Below are 19763 nucleotides of genomic sequence, written 5' to 3'. Positions count from 1 at the left end.
CACAGCTGACAAGTGGCAGAGCTGGGATTCGAACTCATGAGCCCTGACTCCAAACTTTAAAAACCTACTCTCCTCATTGACTGAATGAGATTATGAAAGGCTGAACTTAGAACTCAATGTGAACTTAATTTGTACCCTCAAGAGTACACATTAAAAAATCAAAATAAAATCTTTTATTGTTGCTATCTATTTATATTGCTATTTGATCAAGTAACTCCACTGTACTTACCACAGTTTTTAAATCGATTTATACTGTTTGGATCTTGGGAACTCAATCTTGCACTTCATCTTGTGTTGTTTTGCACTCTTTCCTCTACCACTCCGTTTTCAGGAAACCAACCGACAGCACTAACCAGCGAGTCCCTCTACTAAAAGTTGGGTTGGAACAAATTCTCTTACACTCCGTGGGAAAATGGGACTACTGGATAATTCTGCTGAAATGGAACTCTTCATCAATACTCTGGCTACGAGAAAGTACTCACCGGTGTTGTAGTGCTTTGTGCAATAACCGAGTTCCTTCTCTTCTTTCAAAATAAACTGAGGCAAGGTCAAACCATCCGCCACTTGAACCGGACCATCACTTAACCATTCGAATATCAGGTCGTTCATGGTGTAGCCAACTAGGATAAACAAAACCACTTGTGAAGCAGAACTTTCCAAGAAAATCCAGGACCGCTCAACTTGATGATCTTCTTTCTACCCCAGTGCTTAGTATAGTGCCTGGCACATAGTAAGCGCTTAAGAAATACCATAAAAAAATAGTCAGAGGGAAGGTGCTATCCAACTTCTGATTCACTGTACTCTCGCAAGTGCTTGGTACAGTGTTCTGCACGTGGTAGGAGCTCAATAAATACCACTGATTAATTTATGGAAGGATAAGAATAAATAGGGCATCTAGGTTCTAGCCCTGCTTGTTCACTGCAGAATCAATTCCTCTCTTGGAAAAGTGTTGGGCTTGCCAGCAGTAAGATCATAATTCAAAGCAGTCAACTCCAAATTCTTTCCCGCTAATGAGGGCAAGTCTGGGCAGAGATTAGCCAGTGTCACAGATAAAAGTAGACACACTAAGTATTCCAAACACAGGCCCTTCCTTTCATGGAGATGCAACCAAAGCTTGGCCTAGTGGAAAGAGCATAGGTCGGGGAGTCAGAGGACCTGTATTCTAATCCCGACTCTGCCCCTTGCCTGCTGGGTGACTTTGGGCAAACTGCTTTTTTTTAAAATGGTATCCGTTAAGCAGGTACCATGTGCCAGGCATCGTGCTAGCTCTGGTGTAGATACAAGTTCATCGGGCTAGACACACTCCACGGCCCTCATGGGGCTCACAGTCTCAATCCATCCAGTCTCTGTCTCATTTTACAGATGCGGTCACTGAGGTACAGAGAGGTCAAGTGACTTGTCCAAGGTGACCCGGCAGACAAGTGGAGAAGCCGGGATTAGAGACCAGGTCCTTCTGACTCCCATGCCCGTGTCCTCTCCATTAGGCCAACTGAACCTCTCTGGGCCTCAGGTTCCTCACCTGTAAAATGGAGATTCAAAAACTCCTCCTCTCTCACCACAGGGAGTTCCCTGCGGGACAGGGGCTGAGCCCAAACTCTATATATTGCATCTCCCCCTTTGCTTGGAATAATGCGTGGCATATAGTGAGTGCTTAACCAATCAACCAATTGCATTTATTGAGTACTTAACGTGTACAGAGCACTGCATTAAGCGCTTGGGAAAGTACGATAATACTAGAGCCGATACCACGGGTTCTTATTCTTATCATCATTCTCATAGCTATTATTAGGGTCTATTTAAGTGGAGAGAGACCACACAATTAGAATGTGAAATGGCAACTCCCAGTTGTTAAGTGGGCTGGCATCCGGGGTCCTGACATCTGGCTGCAAATTGCCCTACGCTTGTGGTCTCACAAATCCTCTCCCATTCTGGGGAGGCCGGGGGAAGGTCTATAGTTGCGGAGGAAGCCCCTTCAATTTGTTCTATAACGGAGAGGATAGCACCACAGTGAAACTAACTTCTGATAATAACCGTAATAATAGTAATAATGATGGTATCTGTTAAGCGAGCGCTTACTATGTGCCAAGCAGGGTTCTAAGCGCTGGGGGAGAAACAATGTTATCAGGTTGTCCCATGTGGGGCTCACGGTCTTAATCCCTATTTTACTGATGAGGTAACTGAGGAACAGAGAAGTCAAGTGACTTGTCCAAGGTCACACAGCAGACAAGTGGCCGAGCCTGGATTAGAACCCACGTCCTCCGACTCCCAAGCTCGTTCTCTTTCCGCTAAGCCACGCTGATTCCCGCGACACTAAGAAGGTAATGTGTTATAAGTCTCAACGTTCAAGTTCAGGCCTTAGCTCTGGAATGGACGAGACAGGTTTTGAAGCCAAAGGAACATCATCAATGAAAAAGGTGAAAGCAGCTTCTCGGGTAAAGGAACTCTATGTGCTTCTCTGCCTTACTGACCCACTCTCTTCTCCTACTTCACGCCAGCTCACACTCTCCAATTCTCCCAAGATGACCTTCTCACTGAGCATCATGCCCATCTCTTCAGCCTCCCGTTCCTGGCTCAAACCCTTTCTTCCTACTGCCTGGTATTCCCTCCTCCTCCCATAAATTCACCAGACCACAGCTCTCCCTGTCCTCAGAGCTCTTCTGAAATCACACCTCCTCCTGGAAACTTCTCCCGATTCCTTTTTCTTCTCCTAACGTGACATCTTCTCAACTATCACTGCGACACATGTACCCGCAAGAGCATCCCACGGCACATTTTGTACATGCCGATTCAAAAGTGTTCTTTTTCCTAGAGGTAAAGTTATTTTGTGTCCGCTTCGGCATACAATTTGCAGTCTGCGATTGTGCTTATCTCTACTGTACTCTCCCTAGCCCTTTGTAATTTGCTCTGCATACAGCAGGCACACACGGTAAATTCACTGACCGTGCTTCGCTAGCACCGCTCAACGAGTTGGGAGCAGAGTCATTTCTAAAACCCGTGAGGTTGTCGTGAATTACAACGGACTACTTACAGCTTTCCAGTTGCATTGTGCACGTCTGGACATCCATGGGAAAGTTCTTCAAGTCCATCGGGCAGGACAAGGTTAATGTTAACCTAAACAAAGGCAAGGATAGGACATTTTAAAGTGACTTATGATTCTTAAAGTACTCGTCAAACAGAGCAGAACACTTCAGCCCAGCGACCCACGGGCCTTCAAGAGGCAGCACACCAGCTCTAGCCCACCTCCTGCCTTGGGACTGACAAGCTTGCTCCCACAGTCGAGACGAGGCCAGTTTCTCCACCGTTGTCAGGCCTTATCCGGTATTTCCCTCTCCCCAGCTTCGAAACTCTCCTAAAATCACATCTCTTCCAAGAGGCCTTCCCTGACTAAGCCCTCATTTTCCCTATTCCCTGTGTCAACTGTGCACTTGGCTGTGTGACCCTTAAGCTCTTTGCTACTCACCCCAGCCCCACAACACTATATCCCTACACTTAGACTCTACTATTTCCCTTATCAGTAATTTCTTTTTTAAGTCTGTCTTCCCCCACTCCCCCACCCACCCCGGACCTTGAGCTCCTTGAGGGCAGGAATTGCTTCCGTCGACTCGATTGTAGCGTACTTTCCCAAGATGCTTAGTGCAGTGCTCAGCACAGAACAGGTGCTCAAAAGACACCTATGACTGACTGGTGATTGATTTGATTTCGTTTTCAAACTATGACAAGATTGCCAAGTACTGTTCACTGGCTGAGGGACCATGCTAGAGTGGATTTTCATTAGGTGAAACCTGGCCGGCCTGCCTTTTCTCATGCCCTCTTCCAGCTCGTTTCTCTTAGACATCTCCAGTTTGGATTCCAGTCTGACTCCCGGTATTACACAGGGGAAGAGTTGAGGAAGAGGTGAGGGGGTGTGAGAATGCGGCCCCCACACTTTTTTTAATAGTATCTGCTCCTCCCACTCTGAAGGACTCCTCCCCACCCCTGGCCAAGATGGGCAGGCGGTCAAGTCTGTTGATCCTTTATGAAAGAACAAAATCTATCGAACAATTCTATTTATTGAGCACTTACTGTGAGCACTGTAAAAATAAACCTGCCCTTCCCCAGCCCGGTTCTCCACCTGGGCTTCAAAGTCAAACCTTGCTTTCAGAGCTGACATGACTCAGCCTGAGGGTGGCGGCGACCAGGTTCTCCATCGTGTGGGAACGATGGAAGAAAGCTCGACGACCGATGACATTTTCCATACCGGCCGTGCAAGGAGCACAGCCTTCACCGAGCCCTTCAACGAACCTTGGTTTTCATAAAGCTCTTTCATTCCCAGAAAGCTCTCACATTACTTACCTCATTTTTGCCCTCACAACAACCCGATGAGGCAGGCAGAGAGGCAGGCATTATAAACCTCATTTTGCAGATGAGGAAACTGAGGTACCGTGAGGTTCAGTGACTTGCCCAAGGTCACGCAGCAGGCCGGGGGCAGAGCTCCGACTCCAAGCCCAGCACTCTTTCGTGACACCAGGCTGCCTCCCTTACTATTTGCAAATGGACCGACACATTTAGCTTTGTTTCCAATCCTGCTTCCTGCTTTTTCATCTTCCTGTAGCCTCTTTTCTATGACCAAGTCACTAGGATTCTTAGTACAGTGCTCTGCCACAGGTTAGCGCTCGATAAATACCGCAGATTGGTCGACTGACTGCCGCCACTGTGTTAAGCACTATCTCCTCCCAACAACCGCTCTGTGGCCTCATTTAAATTATGGCTCCTTAGGCTTTCTTCTGTCCTCCTGGTTATGATGCCTCCGCTTCAGTCCGCCCCAGTACAAAGGTTTAGGTTAAAACGCTTCTGCCCATCCAGAAATACCCTGTTTTAGGAATCAGAGAAACAACTCGATATTTTGGGTCCCCCGTCGGGGTTACTTGGAAAGACTACTGATGCTTTCTAAAGGAGTTATTTTTCTCTGGGAAATTAGAAATCAGACTGTTTAGTAACTAGTAAATCACAACGGAATCCAAAAATCGGAAGAAACGAGACCGCAGAGACTTCATTTTCTCCCAGAAAGCTCACTCCATCATCTTTTAGTGTCGGCTTGCAAAATTAGATTTGTCCACGAAGGGAGCTTTTACCGGGAATTCATGGGGAGACAGACCCCCACATACAAGCATTTCTGTCTTTGAGGCTGAGTTCACAATTCTGCAGGCTCCTGAAATTCTGGAGGGTCAATACCATTATGTGTACTGGAACCCATCAACTGAGAGAGGTCCCATAAATTTGCAAACACTCCCCACTGCTCAGTCCTGACTTGATTCAGCAGGTGTCTTTTCTAATTACCATCCCAAAAGGGGTTTGCACTTAGAATGCAGTGGCTGCCAGCAGCAAAGTGCTAAACAATTTGGCAGCTTCTTCAATCATGTCAACAGTTGAACAGATGAGAACAGACCAATCCCAGTGATCCCAGAATTCACCTTTTTTTTGGGTTGGCAAAGCTCATCACTGCCCCGTGAGGGGTCGTCGTCATTCGAGTTGTCCCTCTAGGCTAGAAGCTCCTTGGGGGCAGCGATCATGTCTATTTTCCTTCCTGCTCTATTTCACTGCATTCTCCCAAGAATTTAGGGTAGTGCTCCGCACACAGTAATCACTCAATTAATACCACTGATTGAGCCTCATATCGCGTTATAAATAATTCAATGATTTTCATTTCCTGTGATAACTTAAAAATGACTTTGGAATTGAAAAGCGAACGTAAAGCTCAGGAACAAGTAAAGGAACAGGCCGGGGGTTAAATATTTCATGTAAATTAGACATCTGACAAGGCTATGAATTTTAAGTTGGAAAAATAAAAATTTTCGTGAGCCAAGTTCTTGCCTAAAGCAAAGCCTGTGAATACACTACTGAAAAATTTCATCCCACTAGTTACTATACTCTGTGCTGACCTGATTTGGAATGGCAATAGAACATATTTCCGCTACCTGTAATTTATTTTAATATCTGTCTCCCCCTTCTAGACTGTAAGTTCTTTATGGATGAGGATTTTGTCTACCAACTCTACTGTGTATTGTACTCTCCCAGGCACTCAGTAGAGTACTCTGCCTAAAGCAAACACTCAGTAAATACTACTAATTGATTGATAGTTTGACATTAGAATTTCAAATAATAATAATTATGAAATTTAATGTTGGTATTTGTTAAGCGCTTACTATGTGCAGAGCACTGTTCTGAGCGCTGGGGTAGGTGCAGGGGAATCAGGTTGTCCCACGTGGGGCTCACAGTCTTAATCCCCATTTCACAGATGAGGGAACTGAGGCCCAGAGAAGTGAAGTGACTTGCCCACAGTCACACAACTGACAAGTGGCAGAGCCGGCATTTGAACTCATGACCTCTGACTCCAAAGCCAGGGCTCTTTCCACTGAGCCATGCTCCTTCTCTATTTAAGTATTTAAGACAACTATGTGCCAAACACTGTGCTAAGAGCTGGGGGAGAATCAAGGTGATCAGGTTGTCCCACATGGGGCTCACAGTCTTCATCCCCATTTTTATAGATGAGGTAACTGAGGCACAGAGAAGTTAAGTGGCTTGCCAAGGTCACACAGCAGCCAAGTGGAGGAATCAGGAATAGAACCCATGTCCTTCAACTCCCTAGCCCGAGCTCTTTCCACGAGGCCACGCTGTTTCTCTTAAAAAAAAACACAAACAGCCATCAATTCGGGGTTACAGTCCTTACTTTCTAAAATGACCAGAAGTCCGCTTGGAAGCAGGGCCCAGAGTGAAGGGAAATTCTGCTTTCTGATGGACCAATTAGTTCGGAGTTTGCTCATTACCAAGGAGAACGAGGATTCCTACTTCTTTGTGTTCGGGTAAGAACATCAAAAATGAATCTTTTCTTTCTTCTTACAAAATGACCCGTGATGTTTTGACAACAGCTGTGCTAGTTTTGGAACAAAGATTCCTTGTTCGCTAACACATGCCAGTATCACAGAGCCAATTGTTTTCATTTGTTCATATTCTTAATCCTTGGCTTTGATTTCATGTTCTTCTTGCCAAGGAAAAAAGGAAATTTCTAAGATTTTAGCAAGCTTCTCCGCATCTCTCTCTCTCGCTCTGTCCCTCTTACTGTCTCTCTCTCTCTCTCAATCTGTCTCTTTCCCACTTGGAAAGTTTCCCAACTCTTTCCACCAACACTGCATAGGGAAAACCAGATACCAGTTTGAATGGAAATGGCAGAATCCCAGTAATGTTTAATGGCTCTAACACAATCTTCCTCTTCAACCGACTGACGGTAGGGGGATTGGTTACTGGTATCTTTGGTGACATTCAGCACCAAGTGGAACTGGTGTGGACCGGGCTTTTTACTGAAAAAATATGCCTTGAAATGTCATTCCTCATTAGCTTGGGAGTCCACCTCATTGAACGGCGCATCCCGGGAGTGCTGACCGTCAGTAGGCCACTCAGAGTCCACCTCCACGGAGTAAGGGTTCACCTCCAGCAACCCCAGCAAAATACTCTGTACTTTCCAAGCGCTTAGTACAGTGCTCTGCACACAGTAAATGCTCCATAAATACGATTGAATGAATGGATGGAATGATAATGGAGTTCAGGAGAAGCTCACTTGTACCATGCCCTGAATGCTCTGAACTGGAACCTGTTCCCCTCTGGAAAAAAGGGGAATTTTTGCTTTGAAAATGTCTTTCCAAAAACATCTGTGTGCCACTGTTTCCCTATCGAGTTAAACAGCATCCCCTGGTCCTCCTACAGTTCACTGTTTATTCAAATGCTGACATTTGTATCAGCCCCATTAAATCAGGAAGCTTGTGCACACCAAGTCACCTCATTTAGGAAAATCATAAACATGAGGTGGATTTAGACACAACTTTGGAAAAGAAGAATCCAATCCAATCCAATCCAATATCCAATCCAATATCGCCAAGATCCGCCCTTTCCTCTCCACCCAAACGGCTACCTTACTATTACGGGCTCTCGTTATATCCCGGCTAGACTACTGTGTCAGCCTTCTCTCTGACCTCCCTTCCTCCTCTCTCGCCCCGCTCCGGTCTATTCTTCACTCCGCTGCCCGGCTCATCTTCCTGCAGAAACGATCTGGGCATGTCACTCCCCTTCTTAAACAACTCCAGTGGTTGCCTATCGACCTCCGCTCCAAACAAAAACTCCTCACTCTAGGCTTCAAGGCTCTCCATCACCTTGCCCCTTCCTACCTCTCCTCCCTTCTCTCTTTCTACCGCCCACCCCGCACGCTCCGCTCCTCTGCCGCCCACCTCCTCGCCGTCCCTCGGTCTCGCCTATCCCGCCGTCGACCCCTGGGTCACGTCCTCCCGCGGTCCTGGAACGCCCTCCCTCCTCACCTCCGCCAAACTGATTCTCTTTCCCTCTTCAAAACCTTACTTAAAAATCACCTCCTCCAAGAGGCCTTCCCAGACTGAGCTCCTCTTCCCCCTCTACTCCCTCTGCCATCCCCCCTTTACCTCTCCGCAGCTAAAGCCTCATTTTCCCCTTTTCCCTCTGCTCCTCCACCTCTCCCTTCCCATCCCCACAGCACTGTACCCGTCCGCTCAACTGTATATATTTTCGTTACCCTATTTATCTTGTTAATGAATTGTACATCGCCTTGATTCTATTTAGTTGCCATTGTTTTTACGAGATGTTCTTCCCCTTGACGCTGTTTAGTGCCATTGTTCTTGTCTGTCCGTCTCCCCCGATTAGACCGTAAGCCCGTCAAACGGCAGGGACTGTCTCTATCTGTTGCCGACCTGTTCATCCCAAGCACTTAGTACAGTGCTCTGCACATAGTAAGCGCTCAATAAATACTATTGAATGAATGAAGAATCATTTCCCTTGGACTGCATGAGAACAACAACTACAAAGGTGTCCTAAAATTCGCTCGGAACAACAACCAAAAAGCCTGCTCCTCCAAAGATGTGCCTATCAATCCTTCAACCGATCAATTATATTTACGGAGAAATTACTACGTGCCGAGCACTCTACCAGGCACTCGGGAGAGTACCACAGAGTAAGCACTACACGTGTCTGATCGCTTATCGACTGTCCCAATTACCTGTCTCCGCTGGGACAAGTGTGTTTTCCCTCAATTTGCTTTGAAATCAATCCATCGATAAGATCTCCTCAGTAGACAGAGCCACTCTGTCTCCCACAAACTGTTTTTGGCAGCAGGTCAGTATGTACGTGAGTCGATACGTGGAAGGCACCTCCGGTACCCAGGCCTACCTGATACTGTAGAGCACTTTCCCGTTCTTCGAAATCCTCAGCAGCTTGTTGTCGGTGGTGACGTCGTGGAAGTTGGCCCCTTTCTCATTGGCAAAGAATAAGTCCGGCTTCCAGATGGAGTCCAGCATAGATGGGTCCAGATCCAAGGAGTCGTCTGGGTATTCACTGTAAGCCAGCCGGGTGTCATTCCACTGCTGCCTCAAAAAAATGTTCACTCTGTAGTCCTACAGAAATGCCACGCACAAGCGTTACTCAACCCACCCCATGAGACCGCATTTCAGCTTTCTGTCATCACCTTAGCATCATCCCGCAGGCCCGCATTGGAAGGAAGAACCTATCACCGGGGAGAGCGACAGGGCCGGCGGACTACCGGACGACAACCGCCCCAGTGGGAGTCATCCACCTTCAGTCTCTCTCATCCAGGTGGACAAAAATTAGAGTTCAACCTACCGATTCACTTTGTGGGCCTCTGGGATTAGGGTCTCCCCGCCATTCAAATCTCCTGAACGGCCCTAAAGGTGACCTCCTCTTCAATAAAAAAAATCTCACGGATTTGAAGAAACGATCTTCTGCTGACTGATCCTAAGCTTCCGGCTGCATCTACGCTGCCCAGTTACTTGGATGTCGGGTTGCGTCCAAACAGTCTCTCTGAACAGTTCATCTGCAAAGTGAGTTTTCCCCTGGGCCGGGACTGCTGGCTTCTGGCGGGAGAAAAATCCCTTTGGCCCGGTGCTGCCAAAGGGAGGGGGACCCTCTGTACCCCGAACATTCTGGGTTGTTTCTTAGGCCCTCAAAAGGCCCAAGTGCTACTGGAGCAGCCGCTCGTTACAAAAACGGAGTGGGATCTGGATGCCGTGGGTTGCGTGAACAAACAACGGGACCGGCAAATCGGACAGGCCAGAGGAGTCAATGATCCTCTGCACTCAGCCTTAGGAGTGTATGTCAGAGGAAGAGAGAAAGGAAAGCCAGAAAGTCAATTACGATTTAGACCTCTGTGAACAGAGACTGCACCAGAAGAAAGTAGTAAAAGAGTCATCCAAACAAGAAATGTGTCTGCTTTTTGTAGTGGTGAGAATTTGGATGTGCCCAATTGGGTTTGGAGTCCTAGTCGAAGGAGAATGGGATTGGTCTTATCTCTCTCCCGGCCTGGCAAACCAAGGGGAATCTAAAACTTCATTCTCCTTGATACATTGGAATGTTCTCTCAACCAAGGTGTATACTGGTAAATCATCTTATAGCTGATACTTCTATGCCTGTTTCCCCCATTAGGGTGTAAGCTCCTCGTGGCGAGGAAACATTTCTGAGGCTCCAGGTGTCCTTTCCAAGCTCTGTACAGTGCCGTGCAGTCAGTAGATGGTCAATAAATATCATTAAATGGACATTTACAAAATTAATATAGGATCGGTGGCTGGATCAATGTCCGTGCGGTGGCTCTCACATCACGGCCCCAAACTGATCTACTTGAACTCGACCCCAGGACTGTAGCTGTAGGCTGTCACCTAGAGGGCAGGCATCATGCCTACCGAGTCTATTGGACTGTAATTTCCCCAGCACCTGGGACCGTGCCCTGCACACGGTTAAGCGCTCGACACACATCATCGATTGACTGTAACCCCCATGATCACCAATTAGTCCCCTCCACTGTTTCACTCCAGAGTCTCTATGGAACTAGACTTTGCTGGAGCCCCATGCTGTCCTGCAGGTACAAAAATCCCCTAACGAAGGATCTTTACCTATCTGTCCTAATTACCGATTAAGGTGCTAATATATTGGAAGAATGAACATCACCTTCATCATGCCCTTCGGAAAAGGCCTTCTTTGAATAAAACGTGACCGGACGAGGTCCACGTTGGAGGTTATTTTCATTCGCTTGCTCCCTATGATTTCACAGAATTATCAGGGCTACCCTTGACCCCTACTGGTACTTTCCGGAATGAGTATCCCAGAGTTGGACAGCCCCACCCTCTGATTTCAGTGCGACTTGGCAGACTTGAAAGCATAAAAAGAAAACACCTTGAGGTCTTGCAAAAAAGTGTACACTTTAAGAAAGGAAAACAAAAACATAAAGCGCATCCAGGGTGGAAAAAATAAATCACGTTGGGAATTTGGGCCGACCGTCTCTCATCCACACAAAGATCTCCCCCAGAATCAGCAATTGAACCTAATGCATCAGACTACTGAGACAGAATGAGGCAGGAAAATTTGGGCCAGATTCTTCAGAATCCCAAACTCCGACTGTTCGCCAACTACACTGCAGCTCTCCCGCGCTGCAGCTTCGAGGTGTGTTAAGAACCCGGCTTTGCACGGGGGCTCCAGGGGAGGAATTGTTCCGGACAGGATTTTCCATCAAATTTTCTGGGCTCAGCCGGGCAGCTTCTGAACAGTGTTTGCTTTAAACATCCTGGCCCCAGATGAGGCAGCCCCATCCTTTGACGAAGACCCGATAGCATCTTTGGAAGGCAAATCGTTTACTTTCATGTCAAAGCCACAATTGAGGGGAAGCTAAATGGATTTCATTTTCATGAGGAAAGCGAAAAATAAACTAAAGCGAAGCACACATCCCACGTCGGACCATGCAATTGAATTTACTCCCCATAGCCAAGGAAAGAGCCACTGATACCGAGTTTCCCAAACCTCCCACTCAGCCATCGAAAAAGGTAACCACCTGAAACGGCACATCGTTTCACGGCTCTCTTTGAATAACTTCTGCAGACGCTACGCAGAGAAACAAGGTAAATAGTTTCTGGCTCCACCTACTGAAACGTTTCGCATTTTTGCCTTAATGAACATCGAAAAAGGAGCACATTTACGGATTTGATAGAGGCAGATTTGATAAATGCAATGAGGGGATTTCATCAAAGCAATGGCGGAATCTATTAATGCAATCAGCATCGGATCGTGCAAATATTGTCATTGAACACCATCTTGTAAAGCAAGTGACGTGCCGGATTTGGGCTTCTTCAAGCTTGGCTCCTCTCTGTAGATAAGAGCAACAGGGGAAGACTGAAACTGAAAGCCAAAGCTCATGGCTAGAGAGCAGTGACGCTTTCTACTCTGAACTACAGCGGCTAGAGATTCCTGCAAAATCTACAATGCCACTGTGAAATAAACCCTAACTGGCGACGTAATTCTTAATATGCCACCCGCTCGGAAGTCCTTCCCCTTCCCTCCCCGCATTCTACTTTCCTAACTCCAGAGCTCTAAGACGGTGCAAATTAATAATGGAATGAGATCCTAGGTCTAATCATGCCAGGGGGAAGGGGGTGGACCTATGGCCTCAACTTCTCCATGCCTCAATTTCCTCACCTGTAAAACGGGAACTCAACCCCTGTTCTTCTTCCTACTTGAGGTGGTGAGTCTCATGTGGGATAGGGACAGTGTCCAACCTGATTAACTTATATCTACCTCAGCACTTGGGACAGAGGATGTCACACAGAAAGCGCTCGACAAACACCATAACTATTATCTCGACGAGCTAAATGAACACTTTCCGGTCCGTAGACTACTCCGGAACGTGGCAATCTGTGAAATGATGTTCTGGGACTTGAAAGAACCTAAGTGGCTTCCAAAGGAGCATTAGGCCCTCTCTTCCACAATATGTAACCCCCCCCTAGGGGTTGGGCTACTTGGTAGCTAATCAGGCTATGGATCATTTCTGGTTTGGGAACAGAGTGACCTGTGACCCTCCTCCAAGATGGGGTGGGTCAGGGAAAGGGGGAATCCAGGGTAACTAGCAGAGGGGCTCCACTGGCCCAAGGGGTAAGGGAACTTTTTCCAGAGCAAAGGTTTCACCCTTAAGTCTCTCCGTCCGGTCCCCGTCAAGGCCGGGCGGCACAGAGACGTGAGACATGCGACAGCTGCGATCTTTGGGGATTACCCCGTCAACGATCCCTGGTGGCCTAACCCATGCAGGGACCGCAACTCCGGAGAGCTGCCGTCACACAGGGTAGTGGGAAGAGGGTGGAGCGTGGGGGCGGCAAGGGGGCTCCAGGGGGTGGGGCCCATCTGAGGAACTACTCTTGTTGTCCGCCCTCTGCAGCTGCCCTAGACAGCGCCTCTGGACTCACAGGTGGTCACAGGTGAGGGGGTGCCCCAAGGGCACAGGGGCCCAAATGAGAGGGAAATGATGAGGTGGAAATTATGGGGTTACTTAGTGCCAGGAAAGAAGATAACGTGTAACTCCGTTCTTGGTTGCCTTCAGCCAGGAGCTGGATGGTGACCTTGATTCGCACACTCTCCACTACCCCTGGTTCAGAGTCAGTTGAACTGGGAAAAAGAGGAGGAGGGGGAAGGCAACAATGCAAACTACTCACCACGTCCCGCCTCCCCCACCCCCCACCCCTGCCAAAGGGGGCAGAGACGGCCGGGAGCTCCCTTTCGGGTGGGTGGAGAGGGTAGGGTTGAACCCCTGGCGTCAGAGTTACATGGTAATGAGAGCTCTCCCAATTCACCACCGACCCAGCAGCCCAGGGCCTCACGGAAATCGGGCTGTTGACAAGAAATCGGGCCGCGGTCGAGGGAAGCTTTCAGTAACGAGAAAGCACCCAGGCCACAAGGCTGATTTGGCATTCGTCTGGGCTAGCGATGGTCACGGTCCCACAGGGAAGGGCCGAAGAAAACCTGGGATCCTGAACAGGTTGGCGGGCCTGAATGCTTGAGGGGGGACCCTGTCAAGCATTCAGGCCCGCCAACCTGTTCAGGATCCTAAGTTTTCTTCAACCCTTCCCTGTGGGACCGTGACCATCGCTAGCCCTATGGAATGCTCCGCCTCAGGCCATTTGGGATTCTTCAATTGCCCTAGTTCATTATTTGACAATCTTGAATATTTAGTACTGCCGAATGGGATCGCTAAATACAAGGCTTCAATACTATGGATCGCATCCTTCTTTGATATGCAAAGTAAATCCCCACCGATGTTTCAGGGAGCTGCATATGTAAACAGGAGAGAGGACAGTGTAGACTTGCTGAATATCACCCTATTTCCTCAGCGTCGGTGGTCGGGGTCCGGGGCCCATCCCGATCCCCGAGGAGGGCAGCCATTCCTCCTCCGGGGCTACGGGTGGGCAAGTGGGCGACGCCTGCACGGTCCCTGGGCCGCACCGGCTCTCCGCACGAGCCACTGGGCTGTCCCTGGGGCAGCCCCGTGCATTTACCATCAGCAGGACACCTGGGCCACCCCACGGCCACTTCTAAATGACCCCAAGTGGGAGGGGGCAAGGCCTAGTGGAAGGAGCCCGGGTCAGCAAGTCAAGAGACTTGGGTTCCAGTCCCACCTCTGCCACTGACCTGTTGGGAAATCCCAAGCGAGTCACTCAACCTCTCTGATCCTCCGTTTTCTCATCTGGAAAACAGGGACAAGACACTTGCTCTCCTTACCGCTCCGACTGAGAGACCCATTAGGGAGAAGGACTGGACCTGACCTGTTAAAATTTCGTGTCGCCCAGAGCTTAGCAAGGTGCTTCGGCTTGCAGTAAGCAATTAATAAATACTGCTCTGATTACTCCTACCTCCCGGGGGTGCTCGGGGACAGGAGAGGCGCTCTCTCGCTCTCCGGGGGAACGAACAGTTGCCCTCGGCTGTCCCCACCCCGGTCCCTACATATGTGATGCGGGGAAGCGATCCGCCTTGCTCCCCCGTGGAGGAGTCGGCCCGTGCTCCGCGGACCGCTGTGACCCAATCATCTGTCTCGCTCACTAGGAAGAGCACGTGCACTCCAATTTTCCTTCCGGTCAATAGCACTGGAGAGTACATGGGAGAAAGGACATACACTCGACTTCCGTGGAACACACGCTCCTGCTCTCTATGTCGATAATGAACACTCTCCCTGCATCTTTAATTTCTGTTTCGTTCAGTCCACACCATCAGGAGGACAAGTGGCTCGAGGCGTTTTCAAACCCTGCACCGCTTGCTCCTTACGAGGTTCTGCTCAAGGAGAGCAGATGCAACAGCAGGGCAAGGCTGGGGCCGCGACGGGTGGTCGGGACAGCGTGTTGCCGCCTCGTCACGACCTCGTGGTTCCGGTGATATCCCCGTGAGCCCCGTAACTGGACGGTCACTGTGGCCAGCGCCACGCTTCCAGTGCTCCTGGATGCCACTCCAGGCTCACCGACCACTGCTCTGAACCTGGGGGAAGATGGGTGGCAAGACACAATCCTCGGGGTGGCCCAGGGGGCAGCAGGGACACGGAGAAAAGAGCAGCACTGCTCTGGGCCCTCGGGAGGGCCCCAGTCCATCGCCTCCACCTTCGCTGCCCACCCTGGCCTGTGCCTGCCATCTCCCCCAGGTCCAGAGCAATGGAGCCTCCCGGGGGCAGATCAGAGAGGCTGGAGGCACCTCTGGAGGAAGCGGCGGAGTGGAGCCAACGGTCGTGCAGCTCGGGGGGCCGGAGGAGTGTGCAGTCGGCTGCCCTGCCCTGCCCTGTCCAAGCACCACAGGCTTCTTCAAGTTTTCCTACAACTGATTAGAGATCGCTGCTTTCCCAGGAAGGGGCACTTGGCTCATTATCTTTCAGTGAGAAAGAAAATGGTAAGTAGGAAGGTCCTTCTTAGCATTTATTTCCCAGGAGCTTGGCACTGAATGCCCGGACACACATCGTGCAATGGGTCTGCCTTGTCCCACAGCCCACTCCTTCACAAGATGGCTTCAATGGTCAGTCCCACTCACCATTGTAGTTTCTGCTATTGAACCAAAGCTGTTGATAAATATGTTGCAGGTAACATTTACGGGAGGCCCTGCAAGTTGAACAATAAATAGAAAAATTGACAGGTTGTGTTCATGACATACATCAAGTATTGCTTTCGTTTCTTGCCAGTGGCAGCGGGGCACTTACCATTGTGGTTTCTGTGACTGATCCAAAACTGTTGATAAAAATATTGCAAGTAACGTTTACTGGAGGACCTGCGGAATGCAATAAGAACGTTGCAATAGACATTGAAGCAAAAGCACAGCTCCAACCACCTCTGTTCAAACTGGTAGAGATTTGGGTGGAACTCAGTAGACAGCGAGATTTCAAATTTACAGTTCATTCTCAGGTGCACAGTCGTAAAATTGCCTCTCTTTCCTCAGCCTCTGAGGTCTCTGACTTTGAGGCATTTACTCGTCTCTAACCATTTTGGGTCAAGAAGCTACAGCTAAACCCTGCTGAATTCAAGTCTCGCACGGTTCCCTCCTAAGATTGGACCGGGGGGAAGCACCGCAAATAGACGTTTGTGCCCTCTGCCCCCTTATTCTGAGAAAGTATGCATCCTGACGGGGTGGGGGTGGCTTTCCTTGCTCCTGAGCCATTTCGGTACTTCTCTTTCTCATCCTCCTCCTCCTCCTCCCCGAGTTTTCAGCAAGGGCGCACGTGCTCGTGGTTGGCATTCCGCTAGGCGGCCAGGTATCCGCCTCCCTCCAAGGGTCGGGAAGAGTTTTCTAGTGGCCTCGGTCCCAGTGCATCTTGGGCTGTAGAGGCAAAGCTGCTCTGAATGGTCCCGGGGTTTCCAATTCTCTCCACGGATGCTATTTTGAAATATGGATATCTTCTCTGTGGTTCCAGACCCCTATCAAGGCATCGCGTTCTTTTTGGTTCCCAAGGAAATAAAAATACAATGAAAAACAAAGCCCTTCGAAGCAATGAACCCATAAATGGAGTTGAGCTTCCGCACCTCCGGGCCTGGAGGTACGAGGCCCGGGGAGGCAGGGGCCGTGGAGCTGGGGTCCCTCAGGGAGAAGGTCGCTGACGACACAATCTCCTGCTGCTCCCGCTGCCACCCCCTTGACGAGCTCGATGGCAGCTCTCTTCCCTTTTCAATTTTAAATTCATTTTCTGCTTAGCGAAGACTTCCCGCTTGGCTGAGGGCATGCTCTCACTGGCCCTCTGTCAGTGCTTCTTGGGATCTCAGCCCCCTTTCTCCCTCCCCTGCGGGGCACTGCGTCACCCTGAACCAGGCCAAGTTGACATCTTCGAGGAAAGCCTTTGGGTCCAAGACAGAGTCTACCCTAGCAAATGATCCAGTTCCCTCAACCCAACCCAACCACTGCCACCAAATAACACCCTGGAGGCCAAAATGGATTTGTGGGGTCCTTGCGATTATCTGCAGACCCAGTGACGGGCCACTTTTGTGTGCCCAGACGTCGGAAGCCAGTCGATCTACTCGGGAGCCTCATAGGGCTCTTTGTTACACTGGTTTAAGTCTGCAAATTCTTCTCTAAGAGCTCCAGCCTTTGGAAGTTCCACTTGATCTGCCTCTGTCAGCATCTGAGCTCCCTAACCCTTCGCCCTGAAAGTTCCAAATCCTCTTTTACTCGAAAGTTGACTCTCTGCGAAGTCTCTCTGCGGTCATTAGTTTGGTTTTTTCGCGTCCCTTCAAATTGTTTCTTAGAAATAACCCCAGGCTTTGGAGCTGATGTGCAACCCCACTATTAACTAAAATGTAATTTTCCTTTAAGAAAAACATAAAAATCAATTTTTGTTTTTCAGATGCAGACTTTCCATTCTGGGCTAAGGAGCAGGAGAGAATGAGTGGAACAAATATTCAATGTACTTCATGAGGTTCAGGAAGGGGTGGAAAGGTGACGGATGAGGAGAAATATAAAAGCCGCTGGCCTATTTCACTTCCTGAACTTCCCCAACGGTATGCAGAGGAAGATTAGGTCCCTTGTCTATCAGTCCGTTTATTATTTCCCCTTCGTCCAAACCACGACTCTCGGGCTGCCTCCCACCCGTAGCAGCTCAACGGATGACATGACCAGACGTGAGGTGACGATGACCATGAGGCTGGGTTCGAAGAATGCTCAGAGTCAGAGGATCGGTTTCCTCCGACTCTGTACTTGGGCAGGAGATCGAGTCAGCTGCCGGTGCACCAGGCTTGGAGGGGTGCCTGCCGAGGGGAAACCCCCCGATTATAATAATGATAATAATGTTGGTATTTGTTAAGCGCTTACTACGTGCAGAGCACTGTCCCCGTCCCACGTGAGGCTCACAGTCTTCATCCTCATTTTACAGATGAGGTAACTGAGGCATAGAGAAGTTAAGTGACTCGCCCACAGTCACACAGCTGACAAGTGGCAGAGCCGGGATTCGAGCCCATGACCTCGGACTCCCAAGCCCGGGCTCTTTCCACTGAGCTACGCTGCTTCTCATGCCCACCCTGCCCGGCGTTGCTGGGAGCGTGACGTGACTGCTGGTGAGCCGGTTCCAGGACTCAGCCGGTCATCCTATCCTGCCCTCTGATGTTCACGGTGCTGGGGTAACTACTCTAGAAGCTGGAGCGACCTTCTGTGCTAGGTCCATAGAGCCTTATGGACGGGCTTATGGACCTCCAACTTGGGCCAGAGTGCGATGTCTCACACTCCCAAACATGGAGCCTTATGGACGGGCTTATGGACCTCCAACTTGGGCCACAGTGCGATGTCTCGCACTCCCAAACATGGAAAGGATCCTGCCCTCAAAAGCCTCCAGATAGCACTGCTGCTCAACCCTGAGGGCAGCTGCCCCAACACCAACTTGGAAGGACTGGTCCCCCGCTGCTCACGGGGAATGGGAGTGTTTTAGGATGAGCTGGAGACAAATATACCTCAAATTGGCAAGGGTGCCCTCCATCCCTTTCTCTTCTCCCACTGCTGATTCACAGCTGCGACTCGAGGCAGGGACTAAACCTCTACTTCCCACAGAGCTGGGGAGTTGAGCAGACCCTGAATCATTCCCCCCGCCCCCGCCATCCTCCACAAATCCACCCACCGCTGCTTCCTTGGATAGAGATGAAGAAACCAACACATCGCTATCTAGTTGCACAATTATCTTCACAATGGGGCACGTGAAGGCAAAGACTGGCCCCTTTAAATTCTTTCCAATTTAACGGGTGTGTTTTACAACTGGCACAGTCCCAAGTTAAGATACTGTTAGGGCCCAAGGTGAGAGTTCCCTCTAAGCTGCCGGGCAAAATCCTCAGAAAAGAAGAGTTCATCTTTGAGTCAATCGACTTAGAGATGAGTCTGTCTCCTTGAGGTGAGAGCAGAGACCCTTTCTTTCTTCCCTCCCCCCCACCCCCACAAGTACTATCTCGATTTGAGCCAAGATCACCAAGCAGGAAAACCTTTACCCACATCTCTGCCCAGAAATCCATTCGTTTGTATGTTCAGGTCAGACCCACATAATTAAATTCACACACCAGTTCGGTGGGATAATAGTTCTACTTTCAGCCTACTGAAGGCTGGGCCAACGTGCCAACAGCTCGAGCGGGACAGTCTACCTAGATACAAGCAGCTCTGAGAGGAGAGAGAATAAACGCCATGAATCTGCTGGAATAACCATCAAGTGGGTATTTATTAAGTCCTGATTTTGGTTTAAAGTACGGTGGTAAACTCCAGGATAGATGCAACATGACCAAATCAGACACAGCTCCTGTTGCACATAGAGCTCATGATAATAGTAATAATGTTGGTATTTGTTAAGCGCTTACAATGTGCAGAGCACTGTTCTAAGCGCTGGGGTAGCTACAGGGTCATCAGGTCGTCCCACATGAGGCTCACAGTTAATCCCCATTTTACAGATGAGGTAA

At 49.3% G+C, this 19763-nt stretch overlaps 1 protein-coding gene across 4 annotated transcripts in view; it reads right to left on the bottom strand.

Moving 5' to 3' along the window:
- Positions 1-16168, bottom strand: part of GLRA2 (glycine receptor alpha 2) — a 54111-nt gene extending 37943 nt beyond the window's left edge. For 3 of the 4 annotated variants that reach the window (XR_005660823.1, XM_039914151.1, XM_039914153.1), the window contains exons 1-4: positions 16052-16168; positions 9223-9446; positions 3029-3111; positions 483-620 (exon numbers count right to left, since the gene is read on the bottom strand). Coding sequence is in view for 3 of the 4 variants with exons in the window: in XM_039914151.1 (XP_039770085.1) it covers positions 483-620; positions 3029-3111; positions 9223-9446; positions 16052-16153 (547 nt within the window). In the remaining variant the exon portion in view is untranslated. The remainder of the gene's footprint in view (positions 1-482; positions 621-3028; positions 3112-9222; positions 9447-16051) is intronic. The other variant, XM_039914152.1, reaches the window with a different exon arrangement.
- Positions 16169-19763: the final 3595 nt, after the last annotated feature.

Source organism: Ornithorhynchus anatinus, chromosome 15, assembly GCF_004115215.2.
Source record: "Ornithorhynchus anatinus isolate Pmale09 chromosome 15, mOrnAna1.pri.v4, whole genome shotgun sequence".
Lineage (NCBI taxonomy): Eukaryota > Metazoa > Chordata > Mammalia > Monotremata > Ornithorhynchidae > Ornithorhynchus > Ornithorhynchus anatinus.
The sequence above is the reverse complement of the archived record's forward strand: the minus strand, read 5'-3'. Positions and strand labels throughout refer to the sequence as shown.